Raw genomic sequence first — 16,556 nt, forward strand, 5'->3', positions numbered from 1 at the left:
TTATTATTTATGTTATATTATCTTTTCTGTGATAAAACAGTAGACAGTGTTATTACATATACTTAACCTACAAGTTTTTTTAATGTTTTTTTTTTGTCATGAAACACTTGGTACAAGGAGCTTGGAATATTTTACAAAAAAATGTTTAATGACATTTAGCACAAATTTAATTTGTATTTAATACAAATTATTACAGTAAATCAGTCATAAAAAGTAGTGCGGCTATTCACGTCAGTTAATGATATATCAGTTAAATTAAAAACTAAAATGAAAAGTCCATGGACAATTTCTCATTGCACATTTTCCACAACACCACCGTACAAACACAACAGAAAGTGTCCCTCATCACTTTTTGTCCGCTAGTCTTTGTAACAGCGCTATAACTGTGTCCTGCTTGGATGACAGCAGCTCCAGGGCCGTGGCCACTCTGCCTAGAGACTCTACCATCCTCTGCTCCCTCCTCTCTCTCCTCTTCTCCCTCACCTCCGTTCTGCGTCGTGCCACCCGGTCCAAGTAGGCCTGCTCCTCCTGCCTCTTCAGAACCTCCCTGACCAAAGCCGTGGCAGATTGCTCCTCGCTGCCTTTGTTTTCAGCTCCAGACGAGGGTGCCAGTGAGATGGAGGTGGACGACGAGAGACAAGAGTTGGAAGAGGACAAGCTGGAGATGTTTTTGCTTAACTGTGTGCTGCTGAGACGAAACGGTAGGATGCTGGAGGAGAAGTTGGGGGTTTTGCGGGTGACGAAGCGGGCCTTGCTGAGGTCTATGTTACCGGACGACGTTGAGACCGTAGATGCTTTATTGGAAGAGGAGGATGCGCTGGTGGTAGTGGACTGGAGACCGCTCGCAACGATATCACCGTTGAGGAAAATTAAGGGCTTAATGTCTGTGGTGCTGTTGGGGCTGATGGTCACCGTGGTAACAGAGGAAACAGAGGATGATGAAGGTTTGCTGTCGGGGGTTCGTGTGGTGCTGCTGGGCTGGAGGAGGGAGGTGGTCTGGGGAAGGTGGGGTTTGACGACGATCTTGGTCACAGGGCCAGGCGGAGGGCAGGCAGGGTTGGATGGTTTGCTTCGTTTGTTGTTGTTGATCTGTGAGCCCACGGTGTCAGAAAGAGTGGCATCCATCAGCTGAAAACAGGAGAGAAAAGAACTCTTCAGTACAGAACATGTCATTAAACCAGTACATTATTTGGTTATTTTATTGCACACTTATATTTAAAGGTCCTATATTACACACACACTTTTAGTCAATGCTGTTACCTCCTTAAAACAAATCTGGAGTTGTGTTTTGTTTCATTTATTCATTGTTTAATTAACATTATATATAGATCAGGTCAGTAGCGTAATGTGGGCCTGTTAAAGTTCATTTTACTGCGATTATTTATGTATTGATTTGCTTGTATTGTGATTTTAATGTAAGTGTGTATTTAATGTAATGTATAATGTATTTTTATGACATAGGTACATTGTGTAAAAGTTGTGCTGTACAAGTAAACTTGCCTTGGCTTTCAGATGTGCACAAAACTAGAATAATTTGTCGCTTATGTCAATTTAGGTTTGCTCTTGGGGCCACTGGGTGTTCAATTTTCATGCCCATGGGTTTCAGAATAAGAAATTAGGATCGTTGCCATAGTTATTACCCATTTAAAACATGACAAATTATAATTTTTGACTGGGGATCCTCAAATTGTTAAAAAGCATGCTGAAACTCATGAATAATCCAACATATAATTCCCACTACAACATGTATTACTCCTGTGAAATGTGTCTTCTGTCACCAGATGTGACTGACCGGCAACTAGTGTTAATATAGACATAGTCCTTTAAAATGTTCTTTGTAATGGCATAACTCACATCAAAAAACTCCCATGATGTCTTGGCGTGACCTGTCTCCCTGCTGCGGTCCTTAACCCTCTTGTAGGTGACAATAAGGTTGTTCCATTTGCGGCGGATCTTTTCTACAGGAAGTACGTGTCCTTTAGAGGCCATTTCCTCCTGGACACTCTGGAAAAGTTGTGAGCGTTCCCGAGTGTCGTACAACCCCCAGCGCCGACCCACCGCCTCAATCAAACACAGCACGGCTTTGGACGAGAAGTCTGAGCCGGAGGGCAGGGGCTTTTCTGAGGGACCAGAGGACATCCCAGCAGCTGTAACACACAGGGGAGGGAGTCAGCACTGCAACAGGTGGGACCTACAACTCAAACACATTCAATATGTTCGACCACAATACTGTATGTTAACCTGTATGTGAGCAACTCAATTCAACAGTTCACCTAGATGATGAAAAGTTAACAATTCAGTCTTTGCTCAAGATGATTCTCTAGATTTCCTATAGAAGGATGAGGTGTAAATGAGCAGAAAGTGTTTATTTTAATAACAGATTTGTTGGGGTAAAACTGTAATTAATATAAAATCGATCTTTGATAGTGCTTGGAGACTGCTCCATGAGAAACCATATGTTTGGTACCTGGTGCAATCTTAAGGTAAGTCTTCCCATCTGCGGCTGTGGTGAAGAAGCGTTCTGTGTTCACGGGGTCTAAAAAGGACACAAACAAAGTTGAAGCCCGTGTCAAAGACATAGAGCTGTCTCCGGGTCTCAGTGCTGATGCATACTGCACTCACACAGCAGCACGGGCGTGCTGGCCGAGGCGCCGTGTTGCTCCTCTGCAGATTGCCCTCCTCCCCCTCCTTCTGTGCTCGCGCTCACGCCGCGGGGCGCAGGCGGATCCTGGCTGCTCACGGCTGCTGCAAATGGCTTCACGTCCTCCTCCTCATCGAGGACCAAGTTCGCTGTCGAAGCTACGTCGTCGTTGCTGCTCCCCTGTGCAGTCTCCATGTCTTACGTTAATGCATAACATGAGCCACACGGGTAAGCAACGCTGTCCTTCACTGCGCAGGTGGAGATTTGGGAGAAAGTTTGTAGACGGCGGATGGCAGTCCGTGAATAGTACTTCTGCTTGGAGTATATTTCACTTCAACACTAGACAGTTCAAACTGTTTCTGCACGACGCACAATCCAGCTATCTTCAGTGTTTTTCTGAGAAGAGAAATGGCTGTCCTCAGCCTTCGGATGCGCAGAGCGACTGCGCAGCTCTCTGCGCACTGCTGCTGGCAACTGTGCCACTGACGTCAACTGCACAACACACTGCAGTGGACACGATAATACACATGGTACACCGGTAAGGAGCAATGAACAATATAATGATGGACTGGATTTCTCTTGTTTTAGCCCAGAAGGCTTCTCAAAACAATGTATATTACGGCTATTCATTCACTCCACCAGTCCAAGAGGGTTAGGTTACCTTTTCTCAACTTATCATGAAAAACAGAGATGTTCTGTTCAGTAGGTCAGACAATCGTGGTTTTGTTTGTGTATTAATCACCGCATCTTTAATACACTGACACACGTTTATTTACAAAAAAGGTACAAATCCAATTTACATTTTGACAAAACATTGTTATTAGACAAACACTTTCCCACATCAGCAGAACCCCACACACAAGCCATAAATGTACTTTTATTATCATTGCATTGCTATGTAAGAAAAAAACACTGTTCCTATTAATACCAGATACTTGGACAACTCCAGACCAAAATGTAATCCCATTGTTGTAATCTACTTAGTATTTTCCATTATAACACTGGGCATTTCAAAATGTTGAAATTAACTTTGTTGCATATGTTTGATGAAATTCATAAGTGAAAACACTACTTTGGTGTAAAAAAAAAAAAAAGTCTGTGGTGAGGGACACTGTTAGACTCAACAAGAAGGCCACAGCCATGTTGTGAGTGAGGACTTGGACTCTCTGAATGTAGTGTTCAGACATAGACCATAGAACTTTTACATTATTCACTATACACTATACAACATATTGCATAAATATGTAATATGTCACATTATATATAAATATATTGCATGGGTTCTATATGTGATTATAAAGTTGAGTTATTATGTATGCATATTTTATTTCTTATTCTAGTTGTATTTTAGGATTTAATTAATAATAAATTTTTTATTTTATTTATTTATTTATTTTTTTTAAATAAATTTTTAACAGTTTCTATTCGCTGATTGGCTGCATGTCGTTAGCAAAATTAATGTCCCCTTGAGGGATGAACAGAAGTATTTCTGATTCAGATTCAGAATCTTCCTCTGATGCCACTTGTTGGATCTTAAACACTGTGTTCAATTCTCCTTGAAAAAACTCTTTTATTGTTGTGCCAATGGAAAGAAATTCAGGATTATCCTGCAAACAAAACAGAACATTTTGCTAAACAAGTCAGTAAGAGAGTACCAACCAATGAAGAAAACGTACCCGGTTATATGAGGCACAGTTAGTGAAGATGAGATCGATATCAGACACAAAGTCTCCCACTGTTTGATATCTATTATTCTGGAGATTGTCTGCTACTTGGTCGAAACACATGGGTGTGGAGATCACTTTTGTGTATTCTGGGAGATGACATGGGTCGGATTTAAAGAGATTGTCCTCATCTGCCCTGTAGAGACCCAGCAGCAGGTGCTGACAGTGCTGTGGACACAGGATATGGTGGGACCAGTCCATGTAGAACAGTGACAGTTGTGCAGTTTTCTCACCTGCATGTGATCTGATATCGGACGGGACATGGCTTCTTCCATCTCCAACTCTGGGTACAACACCAAAGATCTGAAGAGAACACACGGAGTGCACATCCACGGGGTGTCATCACTGTATAGAGACATAATGAACAAGAGCAGCATTAGTTTAAGTGACCCACTGGAGAAGGACCACATGGAGTTTTCCCTAACAGTGCACCTGGAGTTTACCAACAGTGCACCTGGAGTTTACCAACAGTTGCCCCATTTACAAGAGAGCTTCTGATTAAAAATAGTTAAATTCAGAATAAAATCATTTAATTCAGAATAAAAATTAATTCTGCTTTAAAAAGACCATATAAACACTTAATTCCTAATGATTATTCAGAATTAAACTTATTCGGAATAAAACTTAAATCCGAATTAAGTGAGTGGTTTATTCAGATTTTAAAGCCGAAATTATTCATTCCGCGATTGTGTAAGTGTTTATTCCTCTTAAAAATAATTCTGATCATTCAGCACATACACGTTGGGTTGCCTTTCTGACGCAATGACGCACTGCAAAATAGCGAAAAAAGTATTTTGTGTCAGGGTCAGCCCAATGTTCCCGGTACCTCTGTTCCCCAGTGCCTATGTTGCCCAGGAGAACAGCAGTACCTCCAATGGCGAAAGGTAGTGATGTTCCCTGCTAACACCGTGAGTCGTTCTCATCCCAAGTTATCTTCATGAACTCATAAAACAGCAACTTTGTACAAAACTCGCAGCACATCAGCCCACTGAGTTTGAGTAACAGCAGCAGGCAACAGCGGTGTCATTACCACTGCTGGCTGCTGCTGTTACTCAGTAGCACTCAGCGTAGCGTGCAGTCTCTCAGGACGGGATTGGATGTCCATTCCTTGGTTTTGTGCCTCCGAATGTGTTGATCAGATAGGTTCAGAGGCTCCGTCCTCCATGTGCTAGTTCTAGACGTCGACAAGCAAGACCAATGTGCACTAGAATGGGTCTGAGTGGTTCCGTGCCGTCCTCTGTTGTTGCACTTGTTCTGTGTGGAGAAAGCGACAATGCGCAGTGGACTACAGGTCCGTGTGGGTTTCCCTGGTCCTCCGTGCTCGAGGGCTGGATGGTTCCGAGAGGGTGCATCCAGACAGAAACTCAAATTCAATACAAATTGTTCTGAGCGTCCTCTGTGCAGTTGGTTCTTCCCGGGGGAAAGCACTTCTCAGACCGAGGCACCTAACCACTCCCCGCTCCAGGTCATCAGAGCCCGGCCTGAACCAGAGGAACACCGGGACCTCTGAGCGCTGTTCCCCTGCACATACAAACTGGAGCAGTACTGGGGGACATAGGTATACACCCCCAAGTGTAACGATGAACCGAGATGACACAAAAGCTGGTATCCAGCTGAGTGTATGTTTTCTTCCGGTAGATGTAAATACGTTCGTGTCCCTGACCAATCAGAACCGTTCCAAACCCCCAGACATTGAGCAGAATTAAATAGAGTCGATTTAATTCCCATGTAAACCTTCAGAATAATTAATGCGGAATTAAAAAAACATCATGTAAACGTGGCCATTGTGTCTGGAGTTTACCCTAACAGTGCGTCTGTGATGTGTGGCAGGTGACATTCCTGATGGAAGGATCGAGGGCACTCATCACACTCCACCAGGGTTCCTTCTCCATGGCAGACCCAGCACTCATCGTCATTCCTCTCTCTGTCCTGCAGGGCACACACAGGGCATTACTTTAAGACAAGATTTGGCACAGTAAACTATAAACTCCCTGTGCCAATTTTAATGGTAGAGACACAGGTTTTGTACATGTGCATTTGAAGGTGCCATGATGTTGTGCTCTAACATAATCACTTTAGATTTGGTCATATTGGCTGTGCTTTAAACAACAGAATAAGTGCATCCAACAACAACCCTGTTGTTGACATGATGTCTACTCACCAAATCTTCACTATCTGGAACACACAGGCTACATTTACACAACACTGAGTGAATCGCCAAAACCTTTGCCTGTAATAGACATATTATTGTATTGGTACAAATCCTGTGACTCTCTCATCATCATCTTTTGAGTTTAAAGCAGAACAACAGGGATTTACAGCCTACTGGTGCAGGGGAGAACAGTTACCTTTAATAGCTCTCCCAGTGGCTTTCCTTCACACTTGATGTCTTTCTGCCATGAAATATCTGTCTGACATGAGGCCTCCTTCACAAAGTCCACTGGGGTCATCCAGCTGCTCTCAGTGCGGATGCTCTTCCCACATGTGCCTGGTGGTACAAAGCACTGTCAGCTATATGCCACAGAACAGGAAGTGACAAATGCAGAATATTACCAAGCCTTACCTGAGGCAAAGCGTTTAGTGTGGAGTAAACCAGTGATATCCTCACACACCACCTTTAGGACTCTGTGTGGGATGTTTCTTGGTTCTGATTGCAACTGTGCAAGACCATCTTCATCATCTTGTTCATGTTCCTCTATATTTGATACATTAAAACAATTGAAACAGATATTAAAAATAAAATAGCAACAGAATCTAAATCATCACCTATTGAATCTGAGGAACTTTCTCTGCTTGATGAATCACCACTGGCGTCTTCAGTGTCAGTCACTGTAGAGATAGTTGTACAATGAGACTTCATGTGCAGAAAATCTTTTCAATTAAAGTGCATTTTATGAGTAACAAACCTGTGGTTTCCTCAGGGGGAAATAAATGCTTCTTGACCTTGCATGAGTACAGAGTCAAATTCATTTAAAGTCAACATTATAAATGTAGATTACAGAAGTATGATGAAAATCACCTTTGAGAATCCTATGGTCTTCAGATGTCCTTCCTAAGGAACAAAATTACTTTAATGGCTTAAGGCAAATGCTTTGGTTTAATGTTAGTGTTGCAGGTGCTGTAACATCTTACTTGTATAAGTTTTATTAGAGGTGTATCCCTACAGTAGATGCTTAATTTCCAGTTCTTATACGCTCCCTTCCCTGCACGTCGCTCAAATTCAGAAGGAGTGTACCACCGCCTGTTCACCAGGATGCACTTTTCACCTAAAGACACACAGTTCTTCATTTAAAATAAAAAAATAAATAAATATAAACAGATTTAAAAACCTATATTTTCAACATAGCAGTCTACAGTTTGCTGGAAGTCGCTGCTTAAGAATAAGCCAACACATTGCTTGCCAACCCTTTAAATATCCCTGACCTAGACCAATACCTTTTGCCAGTCTGTCCCGGTTCAGAGTGCCCTTCAAGTCTCCACAGGTCACTGGCAGCTGGACTTTATAAATCGTCCATGTCCAGATATCTCCTTTCTCTCCCTTCTTCAGTGGAGTGGCTGTGTTAAGGCAAACATTTAATTAGTAATACGCTCTTATTACTGTAAATAATAAAGTATGTATTCAGGAATTACAGAAGCACAGTTTCTTGCTTTTCTTTCTTAAACGTGGTGTAACTTGAGTAGAGGTAGATGGCTGCTCATCATCAATCTCTTCATCATCATCAGTTCTTTTCTTCCTCTTTTTTCTGCTTTTTAGTTCAACTTTCTTCACTTCCATCTGGGAATGGACAATATTCAAAACATTTAATTCAAAATTTAATTATTTATTATAAAAATGTTTGGCCATTATTTAAAAAAATACAGATATGTGCTAAGAACATAGACTGTTTATATACATGTTCATAACTAACCCACTAGCCACAGCAATAGGAAGTGTTCATGGGGGCACCATCAGATCCATCGACTCTGGTTCTAGTTGACTTTATATTGAAAAATTATCACCCCTCTCTCTGTTGCAGTGAGCCTCATTTTGGTCTTAAATGTTCGTATTAACCCGCTCTACATGATCCTAGTGTTTTTAATTTCGCTATTTTTCCCATAAATAAATTCCTATTCCTAATATGGAACTCAGCTCCAAATTCACCCCTATAACTTCTAGCCTCACGAGCTAGTTTATTCTACACAATTACGTTATTTTCTAATTTTGCATCAACCTGTTTTCAAAACAACCATATCAATACTATTTTATAGCTGATATATTTCGCACCTCTTCTTCAGATGTCTTCTCTTTGTCTGTGTTATCACTCTCCACGACCTCCAGCAGTGCACTCTCACAGGCATAAGAACCTGCCATTCAAATAAATATATCAAAATAAGTATATCGTGAAACGATATTACATTACAACATGGTTACCAGCAGTGTCTCTGGTAGATACAAACATGCACATCCAAGAAAAACTGCGACTCCGTGTTGGGTCCAAAGACAAATATAGTACAAAAAAGGAAAGCGATACGCACTGTAGTGCTTTGAAGATCCCAAATTTTTATTTCAGTGACACCACAATGTGATGTTTTGGGCCAAACCCTTTTTCAGAAATGAAAATTTAACTCCACACATTTTATATAGGCCCAGGTCCAGTGACATGACCCACCACGTGACCCAATAAAAGAAAACGTTTTTGTACCAAGTTTAATGCTATGCTTTTATGTAAAGTGCACTGCCACGGGGCTTCGGCTGTCATTGTTACAGATATTAGATCTGTGTTCAGCAAACCTTGTTTTTAGTGGTCTAGTTGTTTTACCAACGTATGCCAACCTACATGCACATTTCAACATATAGATCACATTGCTGGAATTACAGGTAATAAGTCCCTCGATTTTATAAGATTTTCCAGTACTGGGATGATTGAATGTTTGTGTTTTGTGAGTGAAGTTACACTCAGATAGTTGTCGTCTGGGACAGACTGCAAGAAGTGGGGCCAGCGGCAGGTGGGCCCTCACCACCATTTGACTCAGGTTTGGAGGTCTCTTATAGATGTTTCGAAGTAGCGATGTGAAGCCATTCAAAACTGGATCTGATTGTGGTATGTTCCAGTGATTTTCACTGATTTTTACTCTGCTGATTGGTGAATAGTGGAGAATACAATGACACTGGATCCTTGAATTGGTTTTGTTAACTCTGGTGCACTGGAGCAGCAGCGTCTCACCGTCAAACAGGCTGTTCCGGAGCAGTCGGAGAGTCGGGTACTTGTTCAAGATGGTTTCCTTGAACACACAGCTCCAGAAGCGCTTTATGCTCTCTGGTCGCTTTGTTTCTATAAAGTCCAGAACACTGTACACTTCGCTCCTTATCCTCTCTTTGCTCTTCATGCGGCTTATCTTCTGCACAGAAAAATATATAAAATCAAGGTTGAAAACAGATCCTATGTAAAACTTATTTCAACAGTTCTCAAGTTTGTTGGTTTAAAATGTCAGTCCCAGCTATTCTGTCAAAAATATTTCATTAATTTTATTTAGCCTGTGTTTACAGATAATTTAAGCTGCAACCAACTTTTGACAAGAAATACGGCTGACCCTTAATTTACTAGGTTATAGATCAGAAAAAAAAAGAGAAAAAACATAATATAGGCTCTTTAAAGTGGATACTTTTTTCTTTTACTTCACTACATTTGAGAGCAGGTATCTGTACTTTCTACTCCACTAAATGTTTGAACCGGAGTGAAAAATAAAAGTATTTTTTATTATAGGTTGAGATCTGCTATAAAGACAGAGGAGGTTATTTTTAACACCTTCATAGTTTGAACAAACATACACATAAATATACAAATAAAAAGAGCTAAGAATAACCAGTCAGTTCTGTTGGTTCTATTAAACAAAATTCAACACAAATGTTTATCAAAACTTTATCAAGCTTTATTTTTTAGATCTGAAAATATAAAATACTTTAACTGTTTACGCTTTAAGTACATTTTCAAACATGTACTTTATTTAAGTAGATTCTGTCATGTGATTTTACTTGGGTTTCTTTGCTCTAATATCTGTACTTTTACTTAAGTAACAAAAATTTGTATTTCTTGATTACTTGTGATGTGATTCAGTTTGATAAATGTGCCAGTAATGGTACAATGCGTAAAGGAGCGTTTCAGTCATAAAATAAACAAATCTAAACTACATCTTTGCAAACAGGAGACCCGCCCCGTGCTGAATTGAGCGCGCTCTCAAATCTGGGCGCGCTCTTTCAGTCAGGGAGAGGGGAGAGAGCGACGGGACCCTCACACGGCTGCGCCCCGGGGCCCGCACCAAGAACTCACCGAGTGCTGGTCCTTGGAAATCAGGTTGTAGTCCCGGAGCTGGCTCACAAACGTCTGCGGGTTTTCCATGCACGACAGCTCCGTTTTGTTGATGTGGAGGAAGCCCAGCAGCGGCTTCTCTTCCAGAAAATCTAAAGGGTTCATTTTGGGTCAGAATACAGGGACAGTCAGGTCCAGAGCAAAGCAGAGACTCGCGCGGCTTATAACAGGACTGCAACTCCCAAAATCAGAGCAAAAGAAAAAAAAAAACAGATTTATAAAGTAAGATTTATTCTAAAATCAGTACCAGGTAGCATCTCGTGTGCGTCTGTGTCCAGTGTTCCGTGAAGTGTGACGTATGGAAAGTGAAAGTTAACATTTTCTGTGGGGACATTTGTGATCAGCAGAGGGCGCTGTGGTAACGCTAAAACGAACGTATGCCTTGTTACTGTAAAATCTGCAGTTGCAATTGTCTATTAAAAATCCTGATTGTAACTTCTTCACTCTAGACATTATAACCCACACGATATTTAAAATGCCTACATTTATTTATAAGTTGAATCTACATCAAATAGCCTACAATACTTGGCCTATATTAATCATTATAGTTTAAATCAGGGGTCATCAAACTAAGGCCCGCGGGCAGACTCCAACCTGCCACGCCCCTTTGACCGGCCCCTCAGCCTCTCTGCTTCTCTGTCCCCAACACTTGAACTGGCCCTATGAGGCAGTCCTCAAAAGCAGAAGAAGGGACTTGCAAGTCGTGACGTGGACTCAAGTCAGACTTGAGTCACTATTTTTAGGAGTTGAGACTTGACACTCGATATATGTAAAGAAAATGTGCTGGTTTTCAAAGAATATAATCTGCATCGTCAGGGTCAGAGGAACCAGGCTGGTCATCAGGTACCTCTACCACCGGCCTGACCACATTTTGTCCTCCCAGCTGTGAGTTCATATTGAGACCTGCCTCTAAATATATGATAAAGAAATAAGAACATGAGTACTGTGATAATGGTGCTGATGGAGACAAACTCACTCACTTTCAAACAGTTTCCTCTGCAGCTCTTGGACTGTGGGATACTTGTCTATGATGTGCTTTTCAAACACACAGCTCCAGAAGCAGTGGGTGGCTCTCTTGTTTATTTGGATCCATTCCTTTGTACAACTCTGGCTCAGGGTCCTGTTCTCTTTCTATTTTCTTCACATACAAATATAAATGTTTTAATATATTTGATTCACCAAGAATGTGTTGAACTCAAATTTTAAACAAACCTTTTACCTTGTACGTGTCCTCTGTGATCAGATCGTAGTTCCAGAGCTGCCTCACAAATGTCAGTGGGTTCTCCATACTTGACAGATGTGTTTAGTGGTGGCATAAAAAGTTCAGGAGGATTCCTCCTTCTGTAAACTCTATACGATCAGCCATTTCTGATCAGGCTACAGAAGCTCTCAACTCTGTTTGAATACACACTTTAACTTCTTTGCTGTCAAAGTGAATGTAAATCAGGAGGCAAAAAAGAAGACATTAGCATATTGCTATATGGCAACAGGTCTGCTTTTTTGTGCTGCCCTCACATCACTTTGTAAAAAGAGGGAGGAGATTCTGGATCCCTAAAGCAAAATAAGTTTATTCACCATCAGTATGGGGCCAGATCAATACTTAACACATTGTTTTATATTGCATTTTATTTTAGTTTATTACAAACTTACTTCATAAAGCTTTTTATTTTCCACTTTTCTTTATTTTTTATATTTAAGACTTCTATTCTACAAGAACAAAACACATGTTTTTAATCTTTGAAGACTGTGCGTTTTGGTCTGCCACCATTTCTGTATTTATTTTCGCGCAGGACTCCTTTCTTGTCACATTCCACAGGTTACATTTTATCCTGTTTTGATCTGCAGCTTAGCAAATCAAGCAAACATGTGACATAATTACATGGTGCTCAGATATAAGAATGTTGAATGAGAAAAGTTTATGTTACAGGAGCTGGGCCATTGTCTATTTGGCTGAGTGATGTCAGAGGAGGATCCAGGCTGCTCTTCAGATATCTCCTACCACCGACCTGTCCACATTTGGTCCTCCCAGCCTTGAGTTCACATTGAGACCTTCTTCTAAATATATAAATATCACATATGAAGGTCTATGTATAAGTACTGGAAAAACAGGGACAAATTCATGTTTGACCTGTAAGCACTTCCTTCTGTGGCTTCATGAGTATGAGATACTTGTTCATTGATGGGCTCCTTAAACAGATGCGTCCAGAAGCAGATGATGTTTCCTTTGTACTTTTTATATTCTTACAGATAAAAATGGAAATTGTCTTTGCTTGTTAAATATAATTAACATAGAGATTTCCTGGAGCTGCCACCCTCCACCTCCCTGAATTTCTCCTAATGCAATGATTCTCCCTTCATAAAGGCACAATGAGCAAATAGGATTTAGTCCACCAAAGATTGTTGAGTCATTTCCCTGTTGCTTGCAAAAATTTCCATATTTCCATTTTTATATGCTGTACAGAAGATTATATTTGGAAAAGAAGAGAACAATTTTAATGACATTTAAAACCACAAACGTATACAGTAGGTTAAGTGTTTAGTTTCCAATCTCAAGTCTACAGAAGAAGACTAATGCTGGATGACCCTCTACTTTGCCAGTACTTTGTTAATAATATACCAACAAATAATTTATGATACTTAGAGTGCTGCCAGTCACTGCTCTGACCCGTGCCTTCCGTGTCATTATAAACTACATCTGTGTGTTTGTCCAGACATTGGTGAACAGGACCAATGAGTTTCTGAGAGCAGCAGCCACCACAGGACAGAAAGCAATCAGTTCCAGAGCAGAGACTCACACTGCTTATAACGGGGTTGCAATTTCCAAAATCAAAGCAAGAAAAACATATTTATAAAGAATGATTTTTTTAAGAATCAGGACCAGTTTACAGTCTATCTTCATCTGTGCCCAGTGTCCTGTGATGTGAAAAAAGAAAGTTAACATTTTGCTGTGGAGAAATTTGTGATCAGCAGAGGGCACTGTGATAATGGGTAACAAATTTGTGGCTTTCTACTCAAAAATCTGCAAAATTGTTTATTCCAAATCATCTGGCCTAATTATAACTTATTCACTCTAGACATTATAGCCTACATTGTTATACATGACTGAAAACTAACCAACTTGTTTCAGCACTGAAAAATCGGACTAAAATGGAACTTATTATAATATGTAAACAAATTTAATAGAAATAGGACATTTATTTTGTAAATAGTCTACATCAAATACAATACTAGACTTATATTAACCATAGTTTAATATAACTGGGCTATTAATAATTAGTGTTAAAATAGATTTGTTTATTTGAAACCAAACTCAGGAATGTCATCCGCGTGTGTTATTGTTAATGCAAAAATAATTGCTGCTATTGTTTTTGTAGACTCCAACTGATAATAATTTGCCATTAAATTGTCTGTGCTGTCATTTTTGAGGTGAGTAGAAACTACCACAACTGCATTTGAAAGGCTAAAAAGTCCTATTAAACCACAGCACAGGTGAATTTCTGGACTACTGAGTATTCAGAAGAAAGCTTTTTTACTCAAACACGTTTATTATTTTAATTTCTCACATCAACCAGTACACCACTTGCCTAATAACAACAAAATTTGTCATCTTCAAAGTGTCACAAAGTCCTTCTTTTTCTTCTTTTTGGCTTCTTGTACAGACGCCCATTCTATAAGAAAAAAACAAAAACAAAAAACAGGATAAAAAAAACAGGATACTCGTTACTATTATACGTTATTAGAAGTATTTTAAGACCTTTGCTCTTGTATGTTCAAACATACCTTTACAGTATACCTAGACAGTGGTTCATTCTTATAACGGATGCTTCTTTTCCAGTTTTTGTATGTTTCCTTTCCTCCCACACGTTTAAACTCAATGGAAGAGAGCCACATACCACCATACAGAATGCACTTTGATTTGCCTGAATAAGACTCTGCAGTGATGCAAATAAAAGGTAAATGAGTAATCAGTTTGAGGAAGACTGCACTATCCTGCCTGGGCACCTGTAATTACATCCAATAAATCAAACAATTTCTGTTCTTATTTGTAAGAATATAAAAAAGTACAATGGACTTTCAGAATGCATTGTATAATGCCCTGGATTGGGTCCAAAAAACAAGAGGAGAGACATTATCTGCTTCTGGAAGTGTCTGTTTAAGGAGAACATCATGAAGAAGTATCTCATACTCATAAAGCCAATAAGTGCCAACACAAAGGAATGAGAGCAACATGCTTCTTGTGACAGGTGGAGACCAGGAAGGATACCTGGACCCAAATAAGCTCAAATAAACTCAAATTAACTCAAATAAACTCAGATAAACTCAGATAAACTCAACCTCAGTGAGTAATTTAGTGGGTAAAATGTGCACCCCCGAACCAAAGGTTGGCAGTTGGAAACCTATTTCTATTATTAATTTGCTCACATATAAAAATTACAATCACATATATTATGGTATCATGGATGCTTGTTTTCCAGTTTTTACATGTTTCCTTTCCTCCCACACCACAAATTCAATGGGAGAGAACCACACATCGCCTAACAGAATGCACTTTGATTTGTCTGAATAAGACTCTCTAATGATGCAAATTAAAGATAAATGAGTAATCAGCTTGAGGAAGACTGCACAATCCTGTCTGGGCACCCATAATTACATCCAATATGTTCTGTAAGTTACACCCTGGTCTGCATGGTCTATATAGGTATTTGTTTTTGTTTGAGCAAATTGAGCAGAAGTGTAGTATACAAGTATAGTATTGTGTAGTCCTAAACTGTTACAGCACTGTTATAAATGATGCATTTGATGTATCATAATGGGGAAAATAGCAACTATAGAGTTTTGGTCTCTTACCATTTTTAAGTTTATTGGCGTCCATTTGTCCTTGCACTTCTCCACATGTCACAAGACACAAGTTCTGGTCTGTTCTCGGCACTGACACTGGAATATTTGACACAGTTCAGATGATGCGCAGAGATAATTTCACTGAATAAGAAATGTGTTTTTTATGTTACAGGAGCTGCGCGCTTGTTCATTTGGCTGCGTGATGTCCGAGGATGAACCAGGCTGGTCATCAGGTACCTCTACCACCGGCCTGACCACATTTTGTCCTCCCAGCTGTGAGTTCACATTGTGACCTGCCTCTAAATATATGATAAAGAAATAAGAACATGAGTACTGTGATAATGGTGCTGAGGGGACAAACTGACTCACTTTTATACAGTTTAGTCTGCAGCTCTCGGACTGTGGGATACTTGTCTATGATGTGCTTTTCAAACACACAGCTCCAGAAGCGGTAGATGAATAGCTTCTTGGTGGTTTGGATCCATTCCAGGGCTTTATACAACTCTGGCTCAGGGTCTTTTGCTCTTACAATTTTCTTCACAAACAAATACAAATGTTAAAATATATTTGATTCACCAAGAATGTGTTGAACTCAGTTTGAAGCAAATTTGAAACAAAACCTTTTACCTTGTAGATGTCCTCTGTTATCAGACGTTTGTCCCGGAGCTGCCTCACAAATGTCTCTGGGTTCTTCATACATGACAGCTTTGTTCTGTGGTTTTCTAAAAAAAACTCAAGAGGATTTTCCTTTCTATAAACTCTACAGGATTAGCCATTCTTGATCAGGCTACAGAAGCTTGTACAACTGTACCTCCTGTAGTTCAACTGTCTTCCTCGTTGATAAAGAACTTGTTGACTGTGAAGTGAAAAGAGGAGGAGAAAGGTCACATGTGTGCAGGCTGTTAGATGCAGGCTGCTTTTTGCATAACATGTTTGCTTTGCTGTGTGTGATTTTAACCAACTGTAGTACTTTGGGATTTGCTTTCAAATATAACAAGCAATATA

At 40.0% G+C, this 16,556-nt stretch overlaps 3 protein-coding genes across 5 annotated transcripts; all 3 read right to left on the bottom strand.

Moving 5' to 3' along the window:
• Nucleotides 1–127: 127 nt before the first annotated feature.
• On the bottom strand, nucleotides 128–3,063 carry LOC110155777 (uncharacterized). The gene is made up of 4 exons (XM_020919942.2): nucleotides 2,623–3,063; nucleotides 2,468–2,536; nucleotides 1,855–2,147; nucleotides 128–1,128 (listed from the first exon to the last, which is right to left on the bottom strand). The coding sequence occupies exons 1-4, from the start codon at nucleotides 2,834–2,836 to the stop codon at nucleotides 346–348; spliced, it is 1,359 nt and encodes a 452-aa protein (XP_020775601.1). The 5' UTR covers nucleotides 2,837–3,063; the 3' UTR covers nucleotides 128–345.
• A 326-nt stretch (nucleotides 3,064–3,389) lies between these two features.
• LOC110155768 (nuclear body protein SP140-like protein) lies at nucleotides 3,390–10,995 on the bottom strand. 3 transcript variants are annotated; one of them, XM_055153063.1, is made up of 17 exons: nucleotides 10,960–10,995; nucleotides 10,674–10,804; nucleotides 9,570–9,744; nucleotides 8,630–8,709; nucleotides 7,996–8,140; nucleotides 7,801–7,920; nucleotides 7,498–7,631; nucleotides 7,385–7,417; nucleotides 7,272–7,308; nucleotides 7,132–7,194; nucleotides 6,929–7,060; nucleotides 6,714–6,853; nucleotides 6,527–6,595; nucleotides 6,167–6,294; nucleotides 4,599–4,710; nucleotides 4,318–4,533; nucleotides 3,390–4,248 (listed from the first exon to the last, which is right to left on the bottom strand). In XM_055153063.1, the coding sequence occupies exons 1-17, from the start codon at nucleotides 10,967–10,969 to the stop codon at nucleotides 4,063–4,065; spliced, it is 1,911 nt and encodes a 636-aa protein (XP_055009038.1). In that variant the 5' UTR covers nucleotides 10,970–10,995; the 3' UTR covers nucleotides 3,390–4,062. The 3 variants fall into 3 exon arrangements, with proteins under 3 accessions (XP_055009038.1, XP_020775585.2, XP_055009039.1); XM_020919926.2 differs by having other exon boundaries at nucleotides 10,674–10,991; XM_055153064.1 differs by lacking the exon at nucleotides 6,527–6,595 and having other exon boundaries at nucleotides 10,674–10,991.
• A 3,334-nt stretch (nucleotides 10,996–14,329) lies between these two features.
• LOC110155769 (uncharacterized) lies at nucleotides 14,330–16,309 on the bottom strand. Its single transcript, XM_055153086.1, has 6 exons — nucleotides 16,179–16,309; nucleotides 15,921–16,086; nucleotides 15,722–15,850; nucleotides 15,561–15,647; nucleotides 14,493–14,644; nucleotides 14,330–14,380 (listed from the first exon to the last, which is right to left on the bottom strand). Exons 1-6 carry the CDS (start codon nucleotides 16,245–16,247, stop codon nucleotides 14,330–14,332), a joined length of 654 nt encoding a protein of 217 aa, XP_055009061.1. The 5' UTR covers nucleotides 16,248–16,309.
• Between the last annotated feature and the right edge of the window lie 247 nt (nucleotides 16,310–16,556).

The sequence above is a fragment of the Boleophthalmus pectinirostris genome, unplaced genomic scaffold, assembly GCF_026225935.1.
Source record: "Boleophthalmus pectinirostris isolate CB_2022bp ecotype Guang Dong unplaced genomic scaffold, ASM2622593v1 HiC_scaffold_17, whole genome shotgun sequence".
NCBI lineage: Eukaryota > Metazoa > Chordata > Actinopteri > Gobiiformes > Gobiidae > Boleophthalmus > Boleophthalmus pectinirostris.

Bases quoted from the DNA above. Each gene is read 5' to 3' on its own strand.
- LOC110155777 (XM_020919942.2), bottom strand. From the start codon at position 2,836: ATGGAGACTGCACAGGGGAGCAGCAACGACGACGTAGCTTCGACAGCG. The intron at 2,537-2,622 runs GTGAGTGCAGTA...TGTCCTTTTTAG, and splicing joins CAGCACGCCCGTGCTGCTGT to ACCCCGTGAACACAGAACGC. The intron at 1,129-1,854 runs GTGAGTTATGCC...TCCTGTTTTCAG, and splicing joins CATCATGGGAGTTTTTTGAT to CTGATGGATGCCACTCTTTC.
- LOC110155768 (XM_020919926.2), bottom strand. From the start codon at position 10,817: ATGAACCCTTTAGATTTTCTGGAAGAGAAGCCGCTGCTGGGCTTCCTC. The intron at 8,710-9,569 runs GTGAGACGCTGC...TTTGAATGGCAG, and splicing joins CCGGAACAGCCTGTTTGACG to GTTCTTATGCCTGTGAGAGT. The intron at 7,195-7,271 runs GTTTGTTACTCA...CTATCTCTACAG, and splicing joins TCCCCCTGAGGAAACCACAG to TGACTGACACTGAAGACGCC.
- LOC110155769 (XM_055153086.1), bottom strand. From the start codon at position 16,247: ATGAAGAACCCAGAGACATTTGTGAGGCAGCTCCGGGACAAACGTCTG. The intron at 16,087-16,178 runs GTAAAAGGTTTT...TTGTTTGTGAAG, and splicing joins TAACAGAGGACATCTACAAG to AAAATTGTAAGAGCAAAAGA. The intron at 15,648-15,721 runs GTAACATAAAAA...CAAATATTCCAG, and splicing joins TGAACAAGCGCGCAGCTCCT to TGTCAGTGCCGAGAACAGAC.